This window comes from Xenopus tropicalis, chromosome 2 (assembly GCF_000004195.4).
Source record: "Xenopus tropicalis strain Nigerian chromosome 2, UCB_Xtro_10.0, whole genome shotgun sequence".
In the NCBI taxonomy this organism is placed as follows: Eukaryota; Metazoa; Chordata; class Amphibia; order Anura; family Pipidae; genus Xenopus; species Xenopus tropicalis.
Genome location: NC_030678.2, coordinates 83,257,246 through 83,281,970, shown reverse-complemented (window position 1 = coordinate 83,281,970; position 24,725 = coordinate 83,257,246). Strand labels below are relative to the sequence as shown.

The window sequence follows — 24,725 nt, the reverse complement described above, 5'->3', positions numbered from 1 at the left end:
TTTGGCAAGGAAAAAAATGCATCATGCAAACCTTAATGCAAACCTCACAAAACAGTTTTCACTGGATAATAAGGAGATCTTGCTGGCAAAGGGGCACTCATAATATGCAGAAGTAGACCACATTGTACAGATTTAGGAGGTAAAGGGAAAACAGAACTGTTGGTAAAGGGTCGATGAAGCCCCTGATGCAAATGTAAAATAATAGTATGGAATTGAGATAGAAGTTTGTGCAGCCAGGCTTTGGATTGTGGGTGTTATAGCTAGTAGTAAAAGTATGAGAAGGCACAGGTTGCTGCTGGCTATCCTTCTCTTGGTGCCTTAAGATGTGATAATTGCAGAGTTAGCCGTCAATCACTGCATTCCGGTTATTCCATTTTCCCTGGGGCTATGAAAATTGCTTTGTGGATTACGTCTGTTTTTGGTCCCACTTCCATTCATAAATAAACCTCCAGCAGCAGATTTGCCTTCATTGTTCTGAAGAAGGCTCCCCTGCTGCTGTGTGTTATTATTCAAACGTGCTCAGGATTACAGAGGAAGTTTCTCCTTGCTTTAATGACCACCCTATAAAATCTTCTTTTCCCAATGTGCCTCCTTAGCGGTACCAAACTTTATATACTGGAAGAAGGTGCTATATAGATTTTATATAGTTTGGGGAAATTAGCAAAAAGAAGCTATATCATGTTAAAAGACAACACATAAAAGGGGTTATTTAATTTCTTAAGTGGAATATCAGTCCTTCATTTTCTTTAATGGCATTTTTTTCTTGTCAGGACCTAAAGGGGAACTGTAGTCAGAATGATACTTTATTATAAGCTTTGTTTCATGGAAATAAGGGACTTTCTAAATATAATCAATAAAATAATTTGTTACATTCTGTAACTCAAAATAATCAAGTGATCTTCACTATGATGTATTGCAGAAATTTGTCTCATTTGTACATGCAAAATTCAAGACAGTTAACTCTAATTTGGTGGCCCCTGTGCCAAGACAATGCTTTAGAGGTAATAAATTTCAAAATATCTGACTTCAACCTTCCTTAAGATGAAGCTAATATTACATTTTTCATGATAGTTCAATGGTATCTTTCTAAGGCCAGCAGCAAAGAGACAAATTCATATTATTGTAGCCACCTAATTTTGCGAGGCACTGCATCTGCATTCATTGACTTCCTGAACTGCTGAACTGAAATGAATAGTTTTGCCAACATTTGCTTTGACTAACAGCTAGTTACTTTACTGTACTGTAATTGCTGAAAAATCCTAAGCTTACAAAAGTCACCATGTAATACAATAGGCCCTGTTTCCTATGGATTTGTATAACCCCTTAGGGTAATGCCTCACAAGGCGTAGGGCGGATATTTTCGGCAAGCGTAAAAGCGATTGCTGAAAATTCCGCCCTACGCCTCCTACATGTGCCTGCACCCGAATGAATGAGATACACTTGGGTGCAGGCACATGTAGCAGATATACACATGAAAACGCGAGACTTTGCATTATCTCGCGTTTTCATGCGTATATCGGCTACATGTGCCTGCACCCGAGTGTATCTCATTCATTCAGGTGCAGGCACATGTAGGAGATGCAGGGCGGAAGCCAACTCCTCAGCTAAAATCTGACCGTGTATGGGCAGCTTAAGGGTGAAGACATACAGTATGGAGCTACTAGTAGCAGCTACTTGTTGTGGCTACTAAAATAGACAATGCTGATCATTTACTGTTAATTGTCTCTGTGTGTGTTTTAGCAGAGACAACTCTAAGCAGGGGATTTTCTGGAGTTTAGTAGCCTTGAAAAAGTAGCTGCTACTAGTAGCCCAGTATGTTTTCACCCTAAAGATGGCCATACACCTACATATAAGAACTGCTCATTTGGCAAGGTGCCCAAACAAGCAGATATTTCACCTTGTGTGGGCTATATTGTGATAATCCGATTGTTTGGCCCTTGATCCAAAGCAAGCCTGCCTGATCTACATCTGCCTGTTTTTCGCTTAGATATTGATCAGGAATGTCTGTCATAGGGCCCCATACATGGGCAGATAAGCTGCAGAAATGGTCTAAAGGACCCAAATTGTCAGCTAAGATCTGCTTGTGTATGACCATCTTAAGAGCCACTCATGGGCCTACTCTCATTGCTGCAGAAGAATGCAAGACAACTGAAAGCTTCTCCAGCACCTTGTTAGCATTTCTTGATAAATAATGATATAGATACCAGGGCAAAGTATCCCTACAAAATGTTTATTTAATTCCTGTAAAACTCAGTCAGAACAAAGCAGAGCTTGATGGAAAAGGTGCACTGTATGCTGCATATATATAACCTTTAAGTTACATCTAGCCTCCTGTAATCCTTCTATTTTTTATGTGATAGGAAGAGCTAAGAAAATAACATGCAGAATAAAGGTTATATTTATAAATACTTTTATATTGATCTGACTCGCCTTCTATCAAGGAGTTTTCAGAAGTAAAATATATTTCAAACTGTGAATTTTAGTAGTATTGATCCAAAACAGAATACTGTTGTATTGGGAGAGACTAATGTGGTCATTCTCGAGTTGTTGGACCTTGAATCTCTGCCAACTGTCATTTCAGCCCTGGGGATTCTTTGTGCAACACAGGGTCAAAGGCACATAAACCACTGCTATCTATCTTGTGTTTGTACAATATTCAGACTTTTTTAATGACTCCATTTATATTGTAGTCTATGGTAATAACTTGATATTATGACAGAAGAATAAATTATTTTACAAACAGTTTCTTAAATATATAAAAGTTACCTGGTCAATGGAGTACACACCAGTTCCTCGGCCAGTTGGTGGCCACTGTGTATGGCTATGGAATAGTATGAAGAAGGCATCTTCCTGTATATGCTTACGAGAAGCAGCTATTAAAGTTGTCATCAGATGCAGTGTAGTCTGTAATTAGTTTTTAGCCAGGTGTGCAAAAATGATCTTTCAATCATGTGCACTTAGCTTGAAGGAAATACTTTTCATGTGGTCCGAAAACCTTCTTTTTCTCCTTGTTTTTTTATGTTTGTAAAATAATAGGTATTTTCTTCCACTGTAGTACTTGTAGGTAACAAAACTACATTAATTGATATTGGTGGCAAAACAATCCTACTGAGTTTATTTATGGTTTAAATGATTTTTAGTTAAATTAAATGAACAGTAACACCAAAAAATGAACAGTAAAGCAATAAAAGCAATAGTTTATATAAATAATCTGCTGTGTAGCCATGGGGGCAGTCATTCAAGTTGTAAAAAAGGAGAAATGGCTCAGATGACATAGCAAATAACAGATAAGCTGTGTAGAATACAATGGTGTTTTACAGAGCAATGTGTTATCTGCTATGTAACCTGTGTCATTAAGGGCTCTGGTACACGGGGAGATTAGTCGCCCGCGGCAAAACTCCCTGCTCGCGGGCGACTAATCTCCCCGAGTTGCCTTCCCCCTGCCATCCCACCGGCGAACATGTAAGTCGCCGGCGGGATGGCAGACGCGGCGGGGCGATTTCGGGAAATTGCCGAAAAAGCCTTGCGAGTATTTTTCGGCGATTTGCGCGAAATCGCGCCGCCGCGTCTGCCATCCCGCCAGCGACTTACATGTTCGCCGGTGGAATGGCAGGGGGAAGGCAACTCGGGGAGATTAGTCGCCCGCGAGCAGGGAGTTTTGCCGCGGGCGACTAATCTCCCCGTGTACCAGAGCCCTAAGCCATATTTCAATTTAAATAGCTACCCCTATGGCTGCACAATAGCTTTGTTCATATAAACTATAGTTGTCTTTCTAAAGCAAGCACACATCTTTTACCAGTGCAGTGCAAAACTACATTATATTTTAATTGTTTTGATACACTGTCATTTTTGTTACTGTTCCTTTAAGGCAGTGCTGTCTTATTTACTACATGTGGTGGGCTGATTATTTCTCAAATAGCATGTTCGAGGGCAGAATAAAATTAAAATTATGAAGTCTTTGGAACCTTTAAGCAGACTGGGGGCCATAAAAATAATTTGGAGGACAATATCTGGCCTGTGGGCCTTCAGTTGGACAGGCCTGCTTTAAGGTATGGGGATCCACATTACAGGAAGATCCCTTGTCTGGAAAACCCCAGGTCCCTGCATTATTTATAACAGATCCTAAACCTGTACAGGTATAGGATCTGTTATCTGGAAACACGTTATCTAGAAAGTTCAGACTTATGGGAAGGCTATCTTCCATAGACTCCATTATAAGCTAATAAAAAAAATTTAAAATATTTTTTTTCTGTAATAATAAAACAGTACCTTGTACTTGATCCCAACTAAGCTATAATTATTTCTTATTGAAGGTAAAACAATTCTATTGGGTTTAATTAATGTTTAAATGTTTTTTTAGTAGAATTAAGGTATGGAGATCCAAATTACAGAAAAATCCTTTATCCGGAAAACCCCTGGTCACAAGCATTTTGAATAATGGGTCCCATACCATGTTTTTTATATGCCAGTGAAGAAAATGATAGGTACGCCAGTGAAGAACATGATAGGTATGCCATAAGGCTTAAAGGAGAAGGAAAGGCTAATAAAGAGTTAATCTCAAGCTGCAGGTATACCTTCAGTTGTCTCAATAGTGCCCTTAAGTCTCCCCATATTTCACCTGTTCAGAAGATCTGAAGCCAAACACGGAGAAAAAATGCTGAGCTGGGTAAAGAGGATTCCCATAATGCATCACTCCTGCACTAAGACTACGACCAGATCCATAGATTGCACATGCGCAAACAGCAGGAGCGTTGGAGCAAGTGACACGGTGGGGGAAGGAGTAGTGGGGGGGGGGGTGTCAGCGGTGACATGGAGAACTTTACATGCAGACCGGGTGCGGGGAGCGGGGGTTTGTGGCAGAAGGGGGAGCATGGCAAACGCAAGTGTCAGGCAAACATATAAAGGGAGGGGTTTGTGAGCAGCTGCGGGGATGGGGGGGCTGGCTTGTGCTTTTCAGCAATAGCCCATACAGACATGCTGGACAAGATGGTGGTGCCATTCACTGAAACAAGTAAGTTCTAGTATGTGTATCTCTGTAAATCTTTCATTAGGCAAGCCAGAAATATAGCGTTTTTACACAGCAATAGTAGTACTATTTAATAGTGTGCTTAATAGATTTTGACTTTCCTTGTCCTTTAAGGTTTCAAAGGTCTAGGAGGGGATGAGATCCATGAAACTGCTTGAAGGTCTGTATACAGATCACAGGTGTCCTGTGGGGCAGCCTGCCTTTAGACATTAGTATTTAGTGGGCTGGCTTGAAAGCTGTGGTTATCTGAGTTTGGGCCAATACAACACTCTTCTAGTGGTTTGAGGGTGGGTGGTGGATTTTATTCTGCCCACCAGTCTGCAATTTCTTTCTCAAACATTCCCCCCTCCTTCTGATTGCTGGCATTCACTTGCATTGGCCCCAGTCAGTCCCCTCTTGTGACACTGATGATGTGTTAGTCGGACCTGGTTATACAAATGGTCAGATTGGATATAGGTTTGGTCTGGGTATGTTATGGTTTTTTGTTGACCTGCAATTTACACTTCCACTGTCCAAATACAGAGTTGATAAATTGTGGAAAATTCTCTGTTGTAAATTATAAGGATAGTAGAAGTCACAGAGGAGACACAAGCCTGCATGCTAACCGCTTTTTATGCAGGTCATGGAACTCTGAGTTGACCTAATTGTATTGTTTTACAGTAGAGTTGCATTATATTTTTATTCCTTATTATACAAACTTCAGTGAGTCATAATACAATTAAGACCACTAAGCAAAACATATTATACATTACACTATTTAGAGGCTAATCATAGCTTGTGTCCTATAATTGTTTATGTTGTGTTCTGTCAAAAGTATTGTAAAGGGTCTGTGCTATACAATTATTTAAAGGAACGCCAACACTAAAAAATTAAAATATTAAAGTAATTTAAATATAATGTACGGTTGCCCTGCACTGGTAAAAGTTGTGTGTTTGCTTCAGAAAGACTTCTATAATTTATATAAATAAGCTGCTGTGTAGCCATGGGGGGCAACCATTCAAGCTGAAAAATAGGAGAAAAGGCACAGGTTACATAGCAGATATCAGGCTCTGTAGAATACAGTGGGGATCTATGCAACATATCTGTTATCCACCATGTTACCTGTGCCTTTTCTCATTTTTTTAATTTGAATGGCTGCCCCATTTCTATACAGCAGCCTTGCTTATATAAACTATAGTAAGGATTTTGATGCAAACACAATTTTTACCAGTGCAGGGCAATAGTGCATAATCTATTAATTTAGTTGATACACTTTTTTTGATGTTACTGTTCCTTTAATGTAGTGTAGTTCCTTAAAATGCATGGTTGTGGCCTGAATTGCATTAAATGTATGTTATACAAAGAAATCTGTGAAACTTGTAAGTAGTCCTCAGGTCATAAAATCCATTATGAGGAGCTCCTGGCTCCAGTTCTAAAGCCTTTATCTAAGTTTAACAACATGTTTTAAAACATCTACTATCACAAGAGTTTATTTGGCAAGGTGAGTCTTATTAATTAATACTATAAATATTTGATCAGCAACAGCCTTTGAAATATCATTATATGCTTTCTTAATTCTGCTGGCACCATATTAGTGAGAGTACTGCTGAAGTGCATATATATATGTTAACCGTATAGTTGAATGAATTTAGAAAATGATGAATATTATGACTAATATTCAGTTTAATTTCAGTTGTGTTTTCCTGTAATTGCATTGGATTTTGATGTTACATACGTATCTGTTATTCTCAACAGTTCATTAATGGTGGTCATCTTTATCTCAGTGATCCTTTTCTATATACCTTTCTGGTTTCTTGCAAGTGTTGCTGGCATATAGCGGCCCTTGACACCATCATCTGGAAAATGACACAAGTGACATGGAGTGTTCACATCGCTAAGGCTCAGCATTGCATATTGTTTTGGTTGGCAAAAAATAGCTTCCTAGATCCATGTCACAGCTGTCACCCGTGCTTGCTGTTAAAATTGGGTACCCATGCTACATGGTCATAGCATTTAGGATGGCTTCATAAATAGGGAGTACTGTATATAAACTATTCTATAAGACTATCTTCTGCATCTACTTTATAAATTTAGTTATATGTTTGTCTATTTCATCTCACCTCCACCCCGGTGGGGGAGTTTCTTTTTCTGCAGCTAATTGTGGCCCATTTTCACTGAGAGGTGCAGGTCAGTAATAAAGTTTGTCGCCCAGGCAACAATCGGGCAGTTGCGCACGAACATTACACACATATAGTGTTCAGCAAATCTGCAAGTTTCACTTCTACCTAATTAGCAAGCCTCAGCCTTTAATCCGAAGGGGAATGCTAGCTTGTTAGCTGCTCTTGTTAGTGGGATGGAACCAAACACTCACCCACACATTACCTTTCCAGCTACTCGCCCCCGAAATAGTGTTCTTTGTTGTAGCATTCAGCATACACACACACACTCTTGCTGAAGGGTGGTAGAGGTGAAAAGGTTAATATACCTTGGTATCAATGATCCTGCTGACTATTCAGCTGTACAGACCAGACGCTTTGGAAAACAAAAGAGAATCTGGTAATCTCTTAGGCATTGGCTCTTTTAAATCCCCACTATTGTGAGAACTGGGGCAATGTCTGTGCTGCAGACTAAGGGGGTAGAAATTACTACATTATAACCCTTCTATTCCTTTCACAAACTGTATCCATAATGTAATTCATTTCTCCAGGACCAAACACTGCAGTTAGCAGTGTGGCTAAGAAACATCCTGTTGTTCCAAGTACACAGGGCATGGTTAAGACAGAACAGTGATCAGATTGCAGGCAAATTAACAATCACAGTTCTATTTTACATATCATGTTTAAGCTTCTGTCATTTAAAGAAAAACTTTATATTAACTATCTCTTAGATGGAAATAATCTAGACCAATGTCTTTTGTATTTTGTTTTCTGAAGTATCTGTTTATCGCTTCTGCCTTAGTCCAAACACAAATTGAAATTATTTGGTTGCTAAGTTTAGTGACTATGATTTCATTTTAAATTTAGCTTTTTATTGTTTATATTGTTTATCACTTCTATTTGCCCCCTTTTTTTTCATTTTTAGTCTTTCAAATTACTGTCTGGTTGTTGTGGAGGGCTGTCAATGACCCAGATAATTAGATAGAAGTATAAGGAGAGCAAATTCAAACCAAATTAAAATTATTATTTTTTATCGCACACTTTTTTTGTGAAAATTAACGCGCGATTCACTATAGTATTACCGCGTGCGTTAAGTCGCACATCGCATGTGGTAAAGTTTGCTCTACCTATTGCATTAATTTGCGCGCCGAAATAACACTAACGCATGATTCACAAACACTTAGACGTGCTAAATATCGCATTAGTCTATGTGAAAATTAACACCTACTTGAGGCAGGCGGTAATTATAGACAAGTACAGTTAATGAGCTTTTGGCAATAAATTATGGACTTTGCAGTATTATTAATTCAAATATGTGTTGGCCCTAGAGTGATGCAGCCTCCAGTTTGCAGGGAAATGGTCATTTTCAGTACAGTAATTTTCCGTAAGTATTGGCATGTATGGCTAACATGGCGTGCGTTTTTTCGCACGCGTCAACTATTTATACGCAGTGCGTTGATTCTTCACGACTAAAATAACGCAAGCAGTATCGTGCGTAAATTAACACAAGTATGCTTTTAGTGAATTGTGCGTTAAGACGCGAAAAATTAGACGCAATAAAAATTTTACCGCATGCTATAAATAACGCACGTTTTAACGCACTTTAGTGAACGGCCCTGTAGAGTCGTGAAAAATTGATAAAGAGCTCTTACACACAGGTGTTTTTGTGTGTGTTATGCATGTGTGAGTGCACTTAAACACATCAACTAATTGATTCCATTATAATTCTCCCAGGTTGTACTTATGGGCGTTCAGAGTTGCATTTCATCGTATTTGCAATTCAAGATAATAAAGGTTGCTTTTCACATTTAGTTGCATTTCAAAAATGCAATGCAGGTGTTTTTATGAGCTCAGCATATGTTGATAAACGCATTGAAAAAGACCCCTGTGTAAGATGGCTTGCAAATGGACTTTATTTTTTGTGCATGTTCAAATGGGTACTTCACCTTTATGTTAACTTTTAGTATGTCATAGAATGGACAATTCTAAGCAACTTTTTAGTTGGTATTATTATTTATTTTAAATAGTTTTTGAGTAATTTATCCTATTCTTCTAACTCTTTGCAGTTTTGAAATGGGGGTCAATGACCCCATCAGCCAAAAAAACTATCGTTCTGTAGGGCTACAATTTCATTGTTATTGTTAGTTGTTATTGCATATTTTCTATTCAGGCCCTCATCTATTTTTATAACAGTGTCACATTCTAACCACTATCTTGTTGCTATGGTTATTTGGACCCTAGCAACCAGATAACTGCTGAAACACCAAACTCAAGAGCTTCTAAACAAAATTTAAAGAATTAAAAAACTACAAATACAGGTATAGGATCCCTTATCCGGAAACCTGTTATCCAGAAAGCTCCGAATTACAGAAAGCCTGTCTCCCATAGACTCCATTTTAATCAAATAATTCAGAATTTTAAAACTGATTTCCTTTTTCTCTGTAGTAATAAAACAGTACCTTGTAATTGATCCCAACTAAGATATAAATAATCCTTATTGGATGCAAAACAATCCTACTGGGTTTAATTAATGTTTTATTGATTTTTTTAGTAGATTTATTGTATGGAGATCCAAATTACGGAAAGACCCCTTATCCGGAATACCCTTGGCCCCGAGCATTCTGGATAACGGGTCCTATACCTGTAATAAAAATGAAGACCAGTTGCAAATTGTCTTAGAATATTACATTACACTAAAAGTTAACTCAAAGGTGAACAACAAAGGTGAAAGTAAATTTGTCATAATTTTTGGCCTGTAAAATCAACGGAAGAAGTAAAGAAAAAGTTTGTTAAATTGGGTGCCTGTTAAAAGTTTTTCATTGGAAAAGCAAAATGTAAAAACAAAAATTTCTATGAAAAACCAAACAGTTTTAATGGGAAAACAAAATGAAACCTTAATAAATCAGTCCCTTAGTCTAGTAGAGTTGTGTTGCAACTTAAAAAAATACCTGGATATCTGTATAACACAATAGTTCTGTTAAATTAATATTCCCAGACCCAGTATCCTGTGAGTGATCGACACGGTTTTTATAATGTGATTTTTTAAAGTCCTTATCACTAGGGCCATATCCCTGCCAGATCATTAGTGCAGTATGGGGGGTGGTAGAATTTCTCCAGTCTTTTTTCTTAGAAATGTCTTGTCTAAAATAATTAAATAATTAATAACATTTATCTGCCTTTATTTCAGCCTTAGTTCCCCTTTAAGGTTGAAAAGAATTGACCATTCTGTTTGTTAATCAACAGTAGTTTTAAAAGAGCCTAAAGATGGATTCTTGTAAAATAAAGGCAAATATGAGCCAGCATTGCTCGTAGTTCATAGATAATGTTCACTGTACAATACATCCTAGTATTCTCTATCAAGGTCAGCCGCTTTGAAGGACAGTCATTCTTATGAAAAAAAGGGTAAAATTTGTCAAGGCAACTGGAAAAATTCTCGAGTGTGTAACAATTGCTCCGTACTTCTTCATTCTTTTCAATCAGGTTGTTTCAATTTCTGTACACTTAAGTTTTTCCTTACTCCTTAAGTTCATAAGTACAAAGAAAAAAATTCAATTGTATAGTGCTTTATGCTCTTGATAGTTTCCCTATTTTGCCGCCATTCTCTTTCCTAAAAAGACATTAAGAACAAATTGTTTTTCTTTTCACCTGAATTATGTCTCACAATTTAAGAAATAATGTATTGTTTCTGAAAAAAAGTCTCCTTTTGTAATTGGAAACCGACAGTGTTTGACACAAGATCATTATTGCACTTTTTTAGCCCTGCACCATTTCATTGCTGTTAAAGTTTGAACACATTTTTGGGGGGTTTGGGGGTCTTGTGTTATTACAGTTTTGTTTAAAAAGCTAAATTGTCCTTTAAGCTGCAAGTTTCCCAAGAGACCTGTTTAGCTTATTAGTTACAATTGTATCTAAGTAAAGCTGTGGCTTGTTAACTTTCTGGGCTCTCTGCCAAAAGATACTTATTTAATTAAATGTGAGAAACACTGCAGGTGAAGCTTGGTAAGATTTCTGGGCTCTCTGCCAAAAGCTACTTTTTAATTAAACTTCTATCTTTTTTAGCATTCAGTGCAGGAGATCAAGGGAAATGAGGGACTTTTCAGTAAGAATCCTACTGTGGGTTAAGCTGTCAAAAGAGGGACTGTCCTGTGAAAATTGGGCAAGTTGGGAGCTATGGGATAAGGTCTGTGTGGGTCAGAGGCAAACAATCACAAATGCCTTTTAAAAATATATACTTATTTGTATATTTTTTTCAGTTCTTGTAATGTTTATGCACTTTTTTATGTCAAAAAGGTAAGTATATTTTCCCTTTAAAGTACGCTGGATTTTTGTCCAAGTCAAGGGGGTCCTGTCAGTTAGATTAGCTGCAACTAGAGAAGAACAGGTTGCTTATATAATGTAAGGTTTCTCATTGGTCAGTATTAATTAATATTATGTTGTCAGTGCAGTATATTATATTTAATAGTTTTACTTAGAATATAGACAGTACAAAGGAAATCTGTTAGCAAAAGAACTAATATTTCTGAAGTAAGGTACAAGAGCCTGAGTGAACCTCCATAATGGTACTCAGCGTTAGATGTAAAGGGATCTGGGTGTGTTTGGCCACAACTGCTCCACTCTCCACCCCATCCACACCCACTGTCCACGCCCCCAACCTTGCTCCCTACTCTGGCTGCTCTTGAGGATTTTTGGGCTTTTACTGGGGGCAACCAGGTGTGGGAGGGTGACTCCCAAAAATTCAAGGTAAAATTACTAATCTGTGTTTGAGCCAGAGCAAAAGGATTTGAACTTTACTCTACACCAGTGCTGTCCAACTTCTGTGGTATCGAGGGCTGGAATTTTTCTGGCCTACATGGTGGAGGGCCGATAATGGAAGCCAGTTTTGAACCCTCTGCACATAATTACACACATTAGGGACCATATAATGACTATTTCCAAATGCTAACAAACTCCCAGAACAAACCCCTGCCAGGTTCACCTCCCACAGGCAGCATAGGGCAGGGAGAGTAAGGCACACACAGCCAACATAAGAAAAGGCAGAGTATGGCACACACGGGCAGCATAGGGCAGGCAGAGTATGGCACACACAGGCAACATACGAAAAGGCAGAGTTTGGCACCCATGGGCAGCATAGGGAAGCCAGAGTATGGCACACACAGGCAGCATAGGGGAGGCATAGAGCAGGGAGAGTACTGCTTGCCCTACCCTGCCTGTGTGTGCCATACTCTGCCTGCCCTCCCCTGCCTATGTGTGCTATACTATGCCTGCCCTCCCCTGCCTGTGTGTGCCATACTATGCTTGTCCTCTCCTGCCTATGTGTGCCATACTATGCCTGCCCTCCCCTGCCTATGTGTGCCATACTATTCCTGCCCTCCCCTGCCTATGTGTGCCACACTATGCCTGCCCTATGGCACACACAGGCAGCATACAGAGACACAATGCTGGATGTGTCAGAGGGAATGTCTGAGGTGTGAACAATGTGGGTGATTACAGCCTGAGCCTGAGGTGTGAACAATACAGGGAGAAAACAATCAAGCATTAAAAGGTGTGAACAACACAGGGGATTACATGATTAAACAATACAGGGGGATTACAGCCTGAATCTGAGGTGTGAGCAATGCAGGGGGCCAGTTAATCTCAGTACTGATACCATTTAAATCTTACACAAAGGTAAGCCATCAAAGCAGCCAGACAGGTGGGGGACTACACAGAGGGGGGTTGCGGGCCCCATGCGGCCCGCAGGCTGCCAGTTGGACAGCCCTGCTCTACATTATAAGATCTTCAGTGGATATAAAAAGTCTATAAAATGTCAGGTTCCTGTGCAAAAATGAGACAAAAGATAAATCATTTCAGAACTTTTTCCACCTTTAATATGACCTATAAACTGTACCACTGTACAAACTGAAATCTTTTAGGTGGAGGGAAGAAAACCAAAAAAACTAAAATGTGTTTGCATAAGTGTGCACATCCTCTTCTAACTGGGGATGTAGCTGTATTCATAATTAAGCAATCACATTCATGTTAAATAGGAGTCAGCATACACCTGCCATCATTTAAAGTGCCTCTGATTAACCCCAAATAATTTAATCTTCTTCCAGTGAAGCCATTCCTTTGTTGATTTGGATGTATGCTTTGGGTTGTTTTCATGCTGAAAGATGAAGTTTCTCCTCATGTTCAGCTTTCTAGCAGAAGCCTGAAGCTTTTGTGCCAATATTGACTGGTATTTGGAACTGTTCATAATTCCCTCTATCTTAACTAAGGCCCCAATTCCTGCTGAAGAAAAACAGCCCCAAAGCATGATGCTGCCACCACCATGCTTCACTGTGGGTATGGTGTTCTTTTGGTGATGTGCAGTATTGTTTTTGCGACAAACATATTTTTTGGAATTGTGGCCAAAAAGTTCAACCTTGGTTTCATCAGACCATAACACCTTTTCCCACATGCTTTTGGGAGACTTCAGATGTGTTTTTGCAAAATGTAGCCAGGCTTGGATGTTTTTCTTCGTAAGAAAAGGCTTTCGTCTTGCCATTCTACCCCATAGCCCAGACATATGAAGAATATGAGAGATTGTTGTCACATGTACCACACAGCCAGTACTTGCCAGATATTCCTGTAACTCCTTTAATGTTGCTGTAGACCTCTTGTTAGCCTCCCTGGCCAGTTTTCTTCTCGTCTTTTCATCAATTTTGGAGGGACGTCCAGTTCTTGGTAATGTCACTGTTGTGCCATATTTTCTCCACTTGATGATGACTGTCTTTACTGTGTTCCATGGTATATCTAATGCCTTGGAAATTCTTTTGTACCCTTCTCCTGCAGTGAGATCCCTCTGATGCTTTGGAAGCTCTCTGTGGACCATGGCTTTTGCTGTGGGAATGCGACTAAAAAAATGTCAGGAAAGACCAACTAGAGCAGCTGAACTTTATTTGGGGTTAATCAGAGGCACTTTAAATGATGGCAGGTGTATGCTGACTCCTATTTAACATGATTTTGAATGTGATTGCTTAATTCTGAACACAGCTACATCCCCAGTTAGAAGAGGGTGTGCACACTTATGCAATCACATTATTTTAGTTTTTTTGGTTTTTTTCCCTCCACCTAAAAGATTTCAGTTTGTTTTTCAATTGAGTGGTACAGTTTATAGGTCACATTAAAGGTGGAAAAATAAATGATTTATCTTTGTCTCATTTTTGTACAGCACAGGAACCTGACATTTTACCAGGGGTGTGTAGACTTTTTATATCCACTGTATAACTATAAGAACTATAAGATCTAGTGATAGTTGTTTCTGTAGTAATGAATCTGGGGATTAACCTGTTTCATGAATGTAAACTGGCACTAGCCCTTACCCAATAGCTTGTAAACTCTTTTGGGCAGAGCCCTCTTAACCTCTTGTATCTGTTATTGGTTGCTTAGTATGTAGTTCTGTATATCCAGTGTATAAACTCACTGTACTGTGCTGCAGAATATACTGGCGCTTTATAAATATATGTTAATAATAATAATAAAAATAATAATAATAATATATTGCAAGTAATAAGTGTAAAAGTAGAAGGCATACTGGACTAAAGAGGTAGCACACTTAAATGCTTATATATTTAATTCCTGTAAGAAAAATATTTTGGGGATTGATAGCCAGACCCCCCTTCAGTCCACTGCCATGTGTGTGACTTGCTATGGATTTTAGTGATTTTTTCAAAGACAATGGAAGAGATTAGTTGTGCAGGAAGCATCTGCCTCTTGGGTTTCCTGTCATCACTCATCCTTTCTGACTTTGTCCACCCTGTTAGTGTTATTATTGAACTTCTATCTCCCTTTCAGTCACAACAGTATAAAAATTTCTAATGGGTTAATTATCTAGTTCCAGGAAAATTCTTTTTAATACAAAGGGCTCTGTTACTTAAATATACACATGTTAACCAGGAACAAAGATAATAGATAAATAGCGTTACATTATAAAGAAATCCATATTCTACTAGTTTCACGGTGTCTGAAACAATAAGAATCTATACTCTTTGTAAAATATGCAGTCTTCCATTAGAAACTGCTGCACTTTTGAGACCTGCACATAAGCAATTACTTTTATGAATGTATTTGAAAGCTTAGCTGCACCTCAAGTTCTAGGTGACCAACACAGAAGCCTTTGTCTACTGTCTGCACTTATATTATGTGGTGTACTGGAATGCTTCTATGTAAACCAAAATGTATTTATTCTTATTGCTAGATTAATGTAAGGCTGTTGTTCTGTCCTCCCTATACATGATATAGCTTGGAAAACAACTAAATGTCTTCCTTCATTAACTCACTGAGACTTCAGATTAACTTGCTTATTTAACAGAACTAGAAGCATAACTGGCATGCTTTTAAAAAGTCTTTTAGACACATAACACACGTAAGCACACTCCAGTTCCTTCTCCTTGTTTTGTTGCATCTCGTGTTCATATACTTGCACCTGCCAATCCCACTTCCAGTGACAGAGAGGGGTGGACTTGATGCAGGTATATAAAAGTGATTTACAGATAGGCAAAAACTCGCACCAGACCCTAACCTGCCTGCACCCAACTGAGCCAGACCCTAACTTGCCTGCACCCACCTGCAAAGGATGATTGTGTTCTGCTGCACATCACTAGTATTTATTTAATCATGGTGCACTGGGTTTGGACAGGAAGGGGCTGGTTAAGGTCAGGTGTGGCCCAACTTTTGTTGACCAGTGCATCAATAATCATAGAGTATATCTTGCTATATTGTGCTAAGACCAACATAAACTATGTTTTTTGGATCTTTTTCAAATTCAGGGGCCACATGTGACGTCCGTGAAATTATATTGCTCATCACTGTATATAAATTCACTCTTCATACTTGTGGTGTCTAAAATTGAACAGTGAGTGTAATGCAGTAACTATATAATATATGCCATATAACATATGGGAAGTGAACGTCATTTCATCACATATGGAGAGATGCTGAAATAACCCTGACCACCACTTCAAATGCAAAAAGTGTTATGTGCTGCTTATCAGTGGGAGGTGAGAACATACTCTGCTATCTAAAATGAACAAGTTATCTCAAAGAAATAATTTCCTTTAGGACTTGGAGGTATACCATAATGTGAACTACAGACAATCTATATTAGTAAATTCTTTAGAGTAGCTTTATGAACTTCTCTTGATCCAAATCTGTAAAAATCAAAAGGGCTGATGTTGGAAGAGCGTGCTTTAAATATAGTCAGATCTGGTGAGTCAGGTTGCCATACTTCTGGACCCACAAATCAGAAGACTAGTGGGTACTGTTGGTACAACTGGTCTCTATCTTTAATAATCTTTAGTAAAGGAGAAGGAAAGGCAAATCACTAAAGAGTTCAAGTGATTATAAATGCTTACCTGAGACCTTAGATAGTAAGCTCTACTCGGCCAGTATGTCATGTGATGATGTAAAAAGAATGATGTAAAATCTTGGTAGTGCGGCAGAATATGTTGGTGCTATATAAATAAATAAGAGTAATCTTTTACATTGACCCATCTCCTGAAATCAACCCGCTCAGATTCTCCATCTCAGGAACATAAATAAATTCACTTATTTAAGCATAATTGTAACTCAAAAATTTAAACACACGAACAGGGAATCCCTTTAGTACTTTATGGGCAAAAAAACACATTTGCTTTGGTAAAACTGATAAAAAAACAATAAAAATGCTAATTCTTATCAAGCTGTATCTCCATACTCCTAATGGGGTATAAAACAAGGGTTATATTAGATTGTAGTGATTAACCAGAACTGAACATATATCCACAAGTTTACAAGCCCCACTCTGGCTTGCCACATTCTGTTAAGCCATTTTTGTTTCATCTGAACCTGAATAAATTCTTCCAGCAGTGTCATAGAATATGAGGTTGGGGAGATGCAAAATATTAATGGCAAAGTAAGGAGGGTAATGTTAACTGCTTTCCCCAAGTTGCTCCATAAGCTGTTTTAATGCAGCTGGCACATACGCTTAATCCAACCTGCACAGTTAATATTGACTTGCCGTCAACATTTTCAGTACTATTACATTTACTTTATTTGTTTTGAAACATTGGTTTATTGTTTAAACTGTAGTTTCCAATATGAATGAAAAATATGTATGTACTTATTTATATTGGTTTAGAGTATTCCACAGAATTTAACAGTATCAGATTTTTAAAAGCGGAAAGCTAATATGAATATCAATATAAGGAAAAAGCATCACTAAATACCTTTTATTTATCCGGTTGTGGGGGTAATTGTGTTCCAGGAATCAGCAGCAGTCATTCCATATAAGATGCCATTGAGTACAAGTTAGTAAGGCTGTGAATAAACAAGCCATTACCTGACCTTTTCATGCTGCATTGTGATGCAACCAGTTGGTCATTCTGACATAAACAGTAGCGCTCTGCCCTGTAATATCATTACCACCAGCCCCCACTATTTAAACAAATGTTAGTCAAGCTCTAATTTAATATTACTAAGAACTGCTGCAACTGAAGTTTCACCAAATCTTTTACTAAATATATTTATTTCAGATATTGCTTAATGCTATTAACAAGCTGCTAGATGTTATCTGTAATCTGTTCATAATGAGTATAGAAAATGTTGTTTCTTTATTAAAACTATTTTATAAAAGGTAAATAGGAACAACTAACAGAACTGTGTTTGCATGCTTTGTTATGAGACAATCCAGATGCACACAGCCTTAGGGGCTTATTTTAGTTAAAAGGTTGTGTTACTACTTAGTTTCTGTGATGAAGTTATTAACAAAGCTCTTAACTATGAAAAATGTGTTTATGGCTTGTTGGTACTTGGTGCTGGGGCCATAGGAAGGTGGGGATGGGGGTGTTGATATAACCTGGGCATTGTATTAACATATTATGCTTCATTAAAGAGTTGCTTATAGCACTCTTCACTTTTCATCAGATTTACTAAGGAGTCTTGTCTATAGCGATGAAATCACTTTTTTGAATAACTGCATGGTCCTAGGTTTGATTCAAGCTAGGGGACTATCTGCAAGGAGTTTATATGTTCTCCTCATGTCTATGTGGGTTTTTTTTTCTAGCCACCCTGGATTCCATCCAAACTCCAAAAACAGACAGGCAATTTTACTGGCTCCAGTTCATAATGTGTTTGTGACCTTACTTTGTAAGCTCTGTTGGGGCAGAGAGTGATGTGAACGATGTTTAAGTATTGCAGAATATGTCAGTGCTATATAAATAAAAAATAATAACAATGCTGCTGTACACAAATGTTTGCTAAGGTTGATTTATTGTAAAATCTAATTTAAAAAATTCCAATTATCTGACTTTTTCTCTATTTCTGAGTTTAAGTATTTATTTTGAATATATTCCCTTCTGCATGCATGCAATGTATTTATTAGCTTATGGGGCACTGGTCTGGTATTGATGCTGATACCATACGTGATACTGTTTTCATTACTCAACCCTTTTCTATGGTTTAATCAATTGTGATCCAATTGGCATGGCAATTATACTTGTTTGCTGTATCCCCATATCCCTATTACCTGCTTAGATTATCTGACTGCATTTAGCAACAGCAAATGGCCTAAAGTGTTTATGTGACTCCCATCCTGTCTGTGAAATATGCATATGATTATACATTCTATGATGCACCCGTTACCATCTGATTCCATCCTAAGAATTGAAATACATTTCATGAACTCACTGCTTGCTCTGCTGGTGCAATAGCTTCAGCTCAACTCAGCAGACAACTCTCTCTCAAATCCCAGTATTCATTTTTACTGTAAATTTTATATGGCTTGGTATTGCGCATACAGCAAGCACTGCATGTACCTGCAGTTTATCTGCCATCTCTGCCCAAAATTTAGTAGTGAACAAGTCTTTCAGTAATGAATAAAGCCCTATTCTGATAACAACATCATTTAATTGTCAGCTGCAAACAATATTTTAGAATTAATATCATACAGGTAGTAATTTGACACATTTTCAACTCACTCCGACAATTCTTCAGTCCAATGCAGTGAAAAACACAACAAAAAAAACCTGGTGCAAAATAGAATATGTTTTGTTTAAGGTAATTACATGGATTCATAATGCATGTGTCAAACAATCCTATAGGCAACATCTATGCAAAAATCCCTCAAGTGCTTACAATAAATGGAAGGCAACAAATAATTGCATTATTGAGGTCTTTAATTCTACTGACAGAAGGAAGTAGTTGAAAAAAGCTTTTCTCTATCATTTATACCATGTAGGTGCAAGCTGTTATCTTCTGTGCTCTCTTTAGTCTTCCAGTACTTGAACTCACAAGAAAATTAGATGGGCCACAGGATCTCCCATCTTGTGAGGGTTTTATCCAGACCTAAGAATTTGTAATCGGAAAACAGCATTTAAAGGGAAAATACCCCTTTTTGGAACATGCTTCCTTTAGTTGGGTTTATGTAAAAAAATATAAATTCCCTGTCATTCAAGGCCGCCATGTCATCATAACTGTGGTCATAGTTTTTAAGTAATGTAGTAATGGACTAATAGAGTAATGGACACATTGGGGGCATGTTTATCATAGTGTGGAAATAGGGATTGTTTGTCTATCTCTGTTTGTTTCTATGGGATTTTTGGGGCATATATATTAATAGGTACATTTTCACCCTTCATGCTTTTAAAAATCCTATAGAAATTAATAAAGAGTTGCAGACATTTAGCTCTGCAGTCAAACTGTTATAGCATCAACTAAAAATCTGACATGGACCACCTATGTTGCTTAGAAATATTTTTTAAAAATTTGGAAGGGCTAGCCCACCTTTATTTACTAGAAATTGTAAGGTGTTCAAAGTTATACAGAGCAGCTCTTTCACAGTAACTATCTCCTTAATGGAGAAGGATCTAGGGGTTTTTAGTAGATAACAAGTTGTCTGATTCCAGGCAGTGTCATTCTGTGGCTACTAAAGCAAATAAAGTGCTGTTTTGTATAAAAAAGTGCATTGTCTCAAGGGATGAGAACATAATTTTGCCCCTTTATAGGTCCTTGGTAAGGCCTCACCTTGAGTATGCAGTGCAGTTTTGGGCTGCAGTCCTTAAGAAGTATTTTAATGAGCTGGAGAGAGTGCAGAGACGTGCAACTAAACTGGTAAAGGGGATGGAAGATTAAACCCTTTCACTGCCAGCCGTAGAAGTGGAACTTTTGCACTGTTTCACTTTAGGGGCCTTTCCTCTGGGGGACTTTTAGTTTACCCAAGAAAACAATATATTGTTTTTTGCAGGACAACCTAAGCTTTCAAAATATGATAGAATTTTGGTGTAATTCCTAAATTTTTTAAAAAAAATCACATTTTCCATAATATAAACACACATACCAGAAACAAAAATTATTTTATGCACAAAAATACAACTGATCTGAAAAGTCCCATGTCTCCTGAATGTGCCAATACCAAATATATATAGTTTTATGAAGTTTTCTCACTTGTATAGGTCAAAAACTCCCAGCAGTACACTACCAAATTTTCAAAGCACTGCTTCAGAAAGCTTCATACTTTAGATTTCAAGGCCAAAAAATCCACTAACAGAAGGTTTATCCCATAAAATTACACATTTTTGGAAAGAACAGATTCTGGGGAATCCAGAATAGGAACAACTGTCTGTCTACTCCAAACTATCAAGTCGCAATGCATTCCTTATTGGTTATTTATCAAAATTTGTAAAATTTTAAAAAAAATCACTTCAAAGCTTCCAGTCTATAGTATCTGATCTCCTATAGGTCATAGAGTAACCAAATAAAACACCCTAAATATGAACGCCAGGGGTCCACTGAACAGTTTGATGCCCAATATGTATAGGTTTACCTAAGTATGTGGCATGTAAGGGCTCCAATGTGAACATACCCCCATATGATCTGTCATTTCAGCTCCTGCAAAATCAACACATTTACATCATTATATGGGGAATAAAGCTAGTATAAAGTATGCTCACCCCAGAGATCCATATATTTTTGGAAAGTACACATTCTCCCGAATCTAAAATGGGTACCCATGTCTTTCTACTCCAAAATACAGAGCCGCAAAGCTTTTCTAAATGTAGAAATTTTGATGACATTTCCAAAAATCCCCTCAAAGCTTCCAATTAGCAGCATTTTATCTCCCACATAGCATTAGGTACCAAGATAAAACACCCTAAATTTGAATGCCAGGGGTCCACTGAACAGTTTGATGCCCAATATGTATAGGTTTACCCAAGTATGTGGCATGTAGGGGCCCCAATGGGAACATAATCTATCATTTCTGTAATTTCAGCTCCAGCAAAAGCAACACATTTACATCATTATATGTGGGATAAAGCTAGTAAAAAGTACGCTCACCCCAGAAAGTCATATATTTTTGGAAAGTACACATTCCCCCGAATCTGAAATGGGTACCCATGTCTTTCTACTCCAAAGTACCAAGCCGCAAAGCTTTTCTAAATGTAGCAATTTTGATGACATTTCCAAAAAAACCCTCAGAGCTTCCACTTTACAACATCTTATCTCCCACATAGCATTAGGTATCAAGATAAAACCCCCTAAATTTGAATGCCAGGGGTCCACTGAACAGTTTGGTGCCCAATATGTATAGGTTTACCCAAATATGTGGCATATAGGGGCCCCAATGGGAACATACCCCCATATGATCTGTCATTTCAGCTCCTGCAAAATCAACACATTTACATCCTTCATGTGGGATATTGGTACAAAAATAGAACACTCACCCCAGAAAGCCATATATTTTTGGAAAGTACACATTCCCCTGAATCTATAATGGGTACATTACTCCAAAAGTACCAAGCCATAAAGCTTTCCTGTTTGCCGATTTTTATGACATTTCAGAAAATTGCCTAAAAAAAGTTGCAATTTGCCGCATTTACCTCACACAATTTCTTGTGTACAATGGCAATTCACCCCAAATAGGAACACCTAAGGTCTACTGAACAGTTTGATGCCCAAAATGCATAGATATACCAAAGTCTGTGGTATGTACTGACCCCGAAATGAAAACAGCACATAAGGATTTCTTGCCGGCCAACTCAGCTTTTGCATACAGAGCCCCCTGACAGCATATTATGTGCCGTAACACCCCCTAACTATACAGAAAAACCCAGAAAACCATATATTTTTGGGAAAGTACACATTCTGACAAATCCAACATTGGTAAAGAATCCTTTCTACACCGAAGTACCAATCTGCAAAGCTTTCCTAAAGTTAGTGGTTTTAATGACATTTCAGAAAATCGCCTAAAAATGTTGCAATTTGCTGCATTTATCTCACACAATTTCTTGCATACAAAGGCAAATCACCCCAAATAGGAACACCAGAGGTCTACTGAACAGTTTGATGCCCAATATGTATAGATATACCAAAGTCTGCGGTATGTACTGACCACAAAATGAAAATAGTGCATATGGATTTTTTGCCTGCCAACTCAGCTTTTGCACACAGAGCCCCCTGACAGTGTATTTTGTGCAGTAACCCCCCCTAACTATACAGAGACCCCCAGACAACCATATATTTTTGGAAAGTACACATTCTGATGATTTCAAAATAGGTAAAGTTATTTTTCTACACCAAAGTTACACATGGCAAAGTTATGCTAAAAACAGATCAGGAATACAAATACAGGGATAAAAATGCAATAAAACCACAAAAATTGTGCGAATTAGTGAAACGTCAAAATAAGTCACATGACAGTGTAATTAGTGGTCAGAATATCTGATCCAATAGTCACGCTGTCAAAATATACAGTTTTTAGGGAAAAGAAACTAAAAACAAAGTGGTAAAAAAATAAATAAAAACATGTGTGTACATGTGTAAAAGTTGTGTGACAGTGTGTAAGTGTGTATATTAGTGTATATAAGTGTATATAAGTGTGCAAAATGGAAACAAAACAAACAAACAAACAAAAACTGCAAGTGTGAGTGTGCAAAAGTGCAAAAAAACCCCCACCTTACTTGTCCTGAAGCAGGGATCGCAGTCCTGGTCCTCCTGCTGCAGTCTTTATCCGGCCGGTGCTTGAGGGGGGCCAACAGGAAGCAGGAAGTAAAGACTAAGCAGCAGACGCGATGCGATCGCGTCTGCTGCTTAGAGGTCGGCCCTGCGACAATTGCGTCGCAGGGCCGACATGACAGCCCCCCTGGCTCGTTGCCCAGGGGGCTGTCATCACTCAGAACTCTCTGCAGAAGCGGCACATGCCGCTTCTGCAGAGAGTACCTTTATCTGCCAAACAACGTACGGCGCACATTGTTGGCAGTGAAAGGGTTAAGCTATGAGCTTAGACAGTCGAGGTTGGGGTTGTTTTCTCTGGAAAAGAGGCGCTTGCGAGGGGACATGATTACTCTGTACAAGTACATTAGAGGGGATTATAGGCAGATAGGGGATGTTCTTTTTTTCCCATAAAAACAATCAATGCACCAGAGGTCACCCCTTTAGATTAGAGGAATGGAGCTTCCATTTGAAGCAACGTAGGTGGTTTTTCACGGTGAGGGTGGTGAGGTTGTGGAATGCCCTTCCTAGTGATGTGGTAATGGCAGATTCTGTTAATGCCTTTAAAGGAGAATGCAAGTCAAAATTTAAAAAGCATACTGCCCAATAGTCCTCCTATTGTTTAGTAAAAATGCCACATTTTTGGCTCACCTAATCAAATATTTACTCAGTCACACTTACTTCACGTTTTCTAGAACAGGCAGTCATCTCTAAAAAGGTATTCTCCCTTCCTTTCCCTCCTTGCTTCATACTGCACATGTGTTTCATTCCCTCCCCCCCTCCCCTCTGCCAGATCCGCTTCTGATTGGCTGGTGGGCATGTGTAGCTCAGAACAGGAGACAGGATCAAGTTACACACATGATCAGAGAATAGGAAGACTGCCACTGGCAGCCTACAGGAAGGGGAGAGAGATTTCAGTGATGTCACTGGAGTCTTCACACTGCTGTAGGCTGCCAGCACCATATCTCAGAGAAGCAAGCAGGGATCTGGGAATTTAGATATGCAGTAAGTACTTAAAAAGAATGCCTTTAGACTTACTTTTAATTTATATTAACCTTTCATTGTCCTTTAAGAGGGGCCTGGATGAGTTATTGAACAATCAGAATATCCAAGGCTATTGTGATACTAATATCTACAGTTAGTATTAGTGGTTGTATATATAGTTTATGTATGTGAGTGTATAGATTGGTAGGTGTGGGTTGTGTGTGCTGGGTTTACTTGGATGGGTTGAACTTGATGGACTTTTTTCAACCCTATGTAACTATGTAACTATGTAATTTTAAAAAAATTAGAATTATTTGCTTATAATGGAGTCAATGGGAGATGGTCTTTCCGTGATTCAGACCATTCTGGATAACGGGTTTCCGGATAAGGGATCCCATACCTGTACAGCAAAAACAGATAGTATATTCATTTTAACCAGATTATATGCTAAAAATTATCCGTTTTTCCGTAGTCACAGCTGATCAAAATGTGGTTGATGCTGGGAACATTAATGAGGCATTTAATCCATAAATTTATTGTAGACTGTGATCCCTTTGTATTTAAACTTGGATAACTGCAGACATGTCAACTCAACT

General features: G+C 38.3%; 1 protein-coding gene across 6 annotated transcripts in view; it reads left to right on the top strand.

Annotated features, from left to right (window-relative positions):
* Nucleotides 1–24,725, top strand: part of ptpru (protein tyrosine phosphatase receptor type U) — a 72,610-nt gene that overhangs the window by 5,003 nt on the left and 42,882 nt on the right. Inside the window, exon 1 of one of the 6 annotated variants that reach the window (XM_031896902.1) lies at nucleotides 5,140–5,186. The exons of 4 other annotated variants lie outside the window; for them this stretch is intronic. In XM_031896902.1, the coding sequence (XP_031752762.1) occupies nucleotides 5,162–5,186 (25 nt within the window). In that variant the 5' untranslated portion in view covers nucleotides 5,140–5,161. Of the gene's footprint in view, nucleotides 1–5,139; nucleotides 5,187–7,485; nucleotides 7,562–24,725 lie in introns of those variants that run through there. One more of the 6 variants, XM_012957374.3, reaches the window with a different exon arrangement.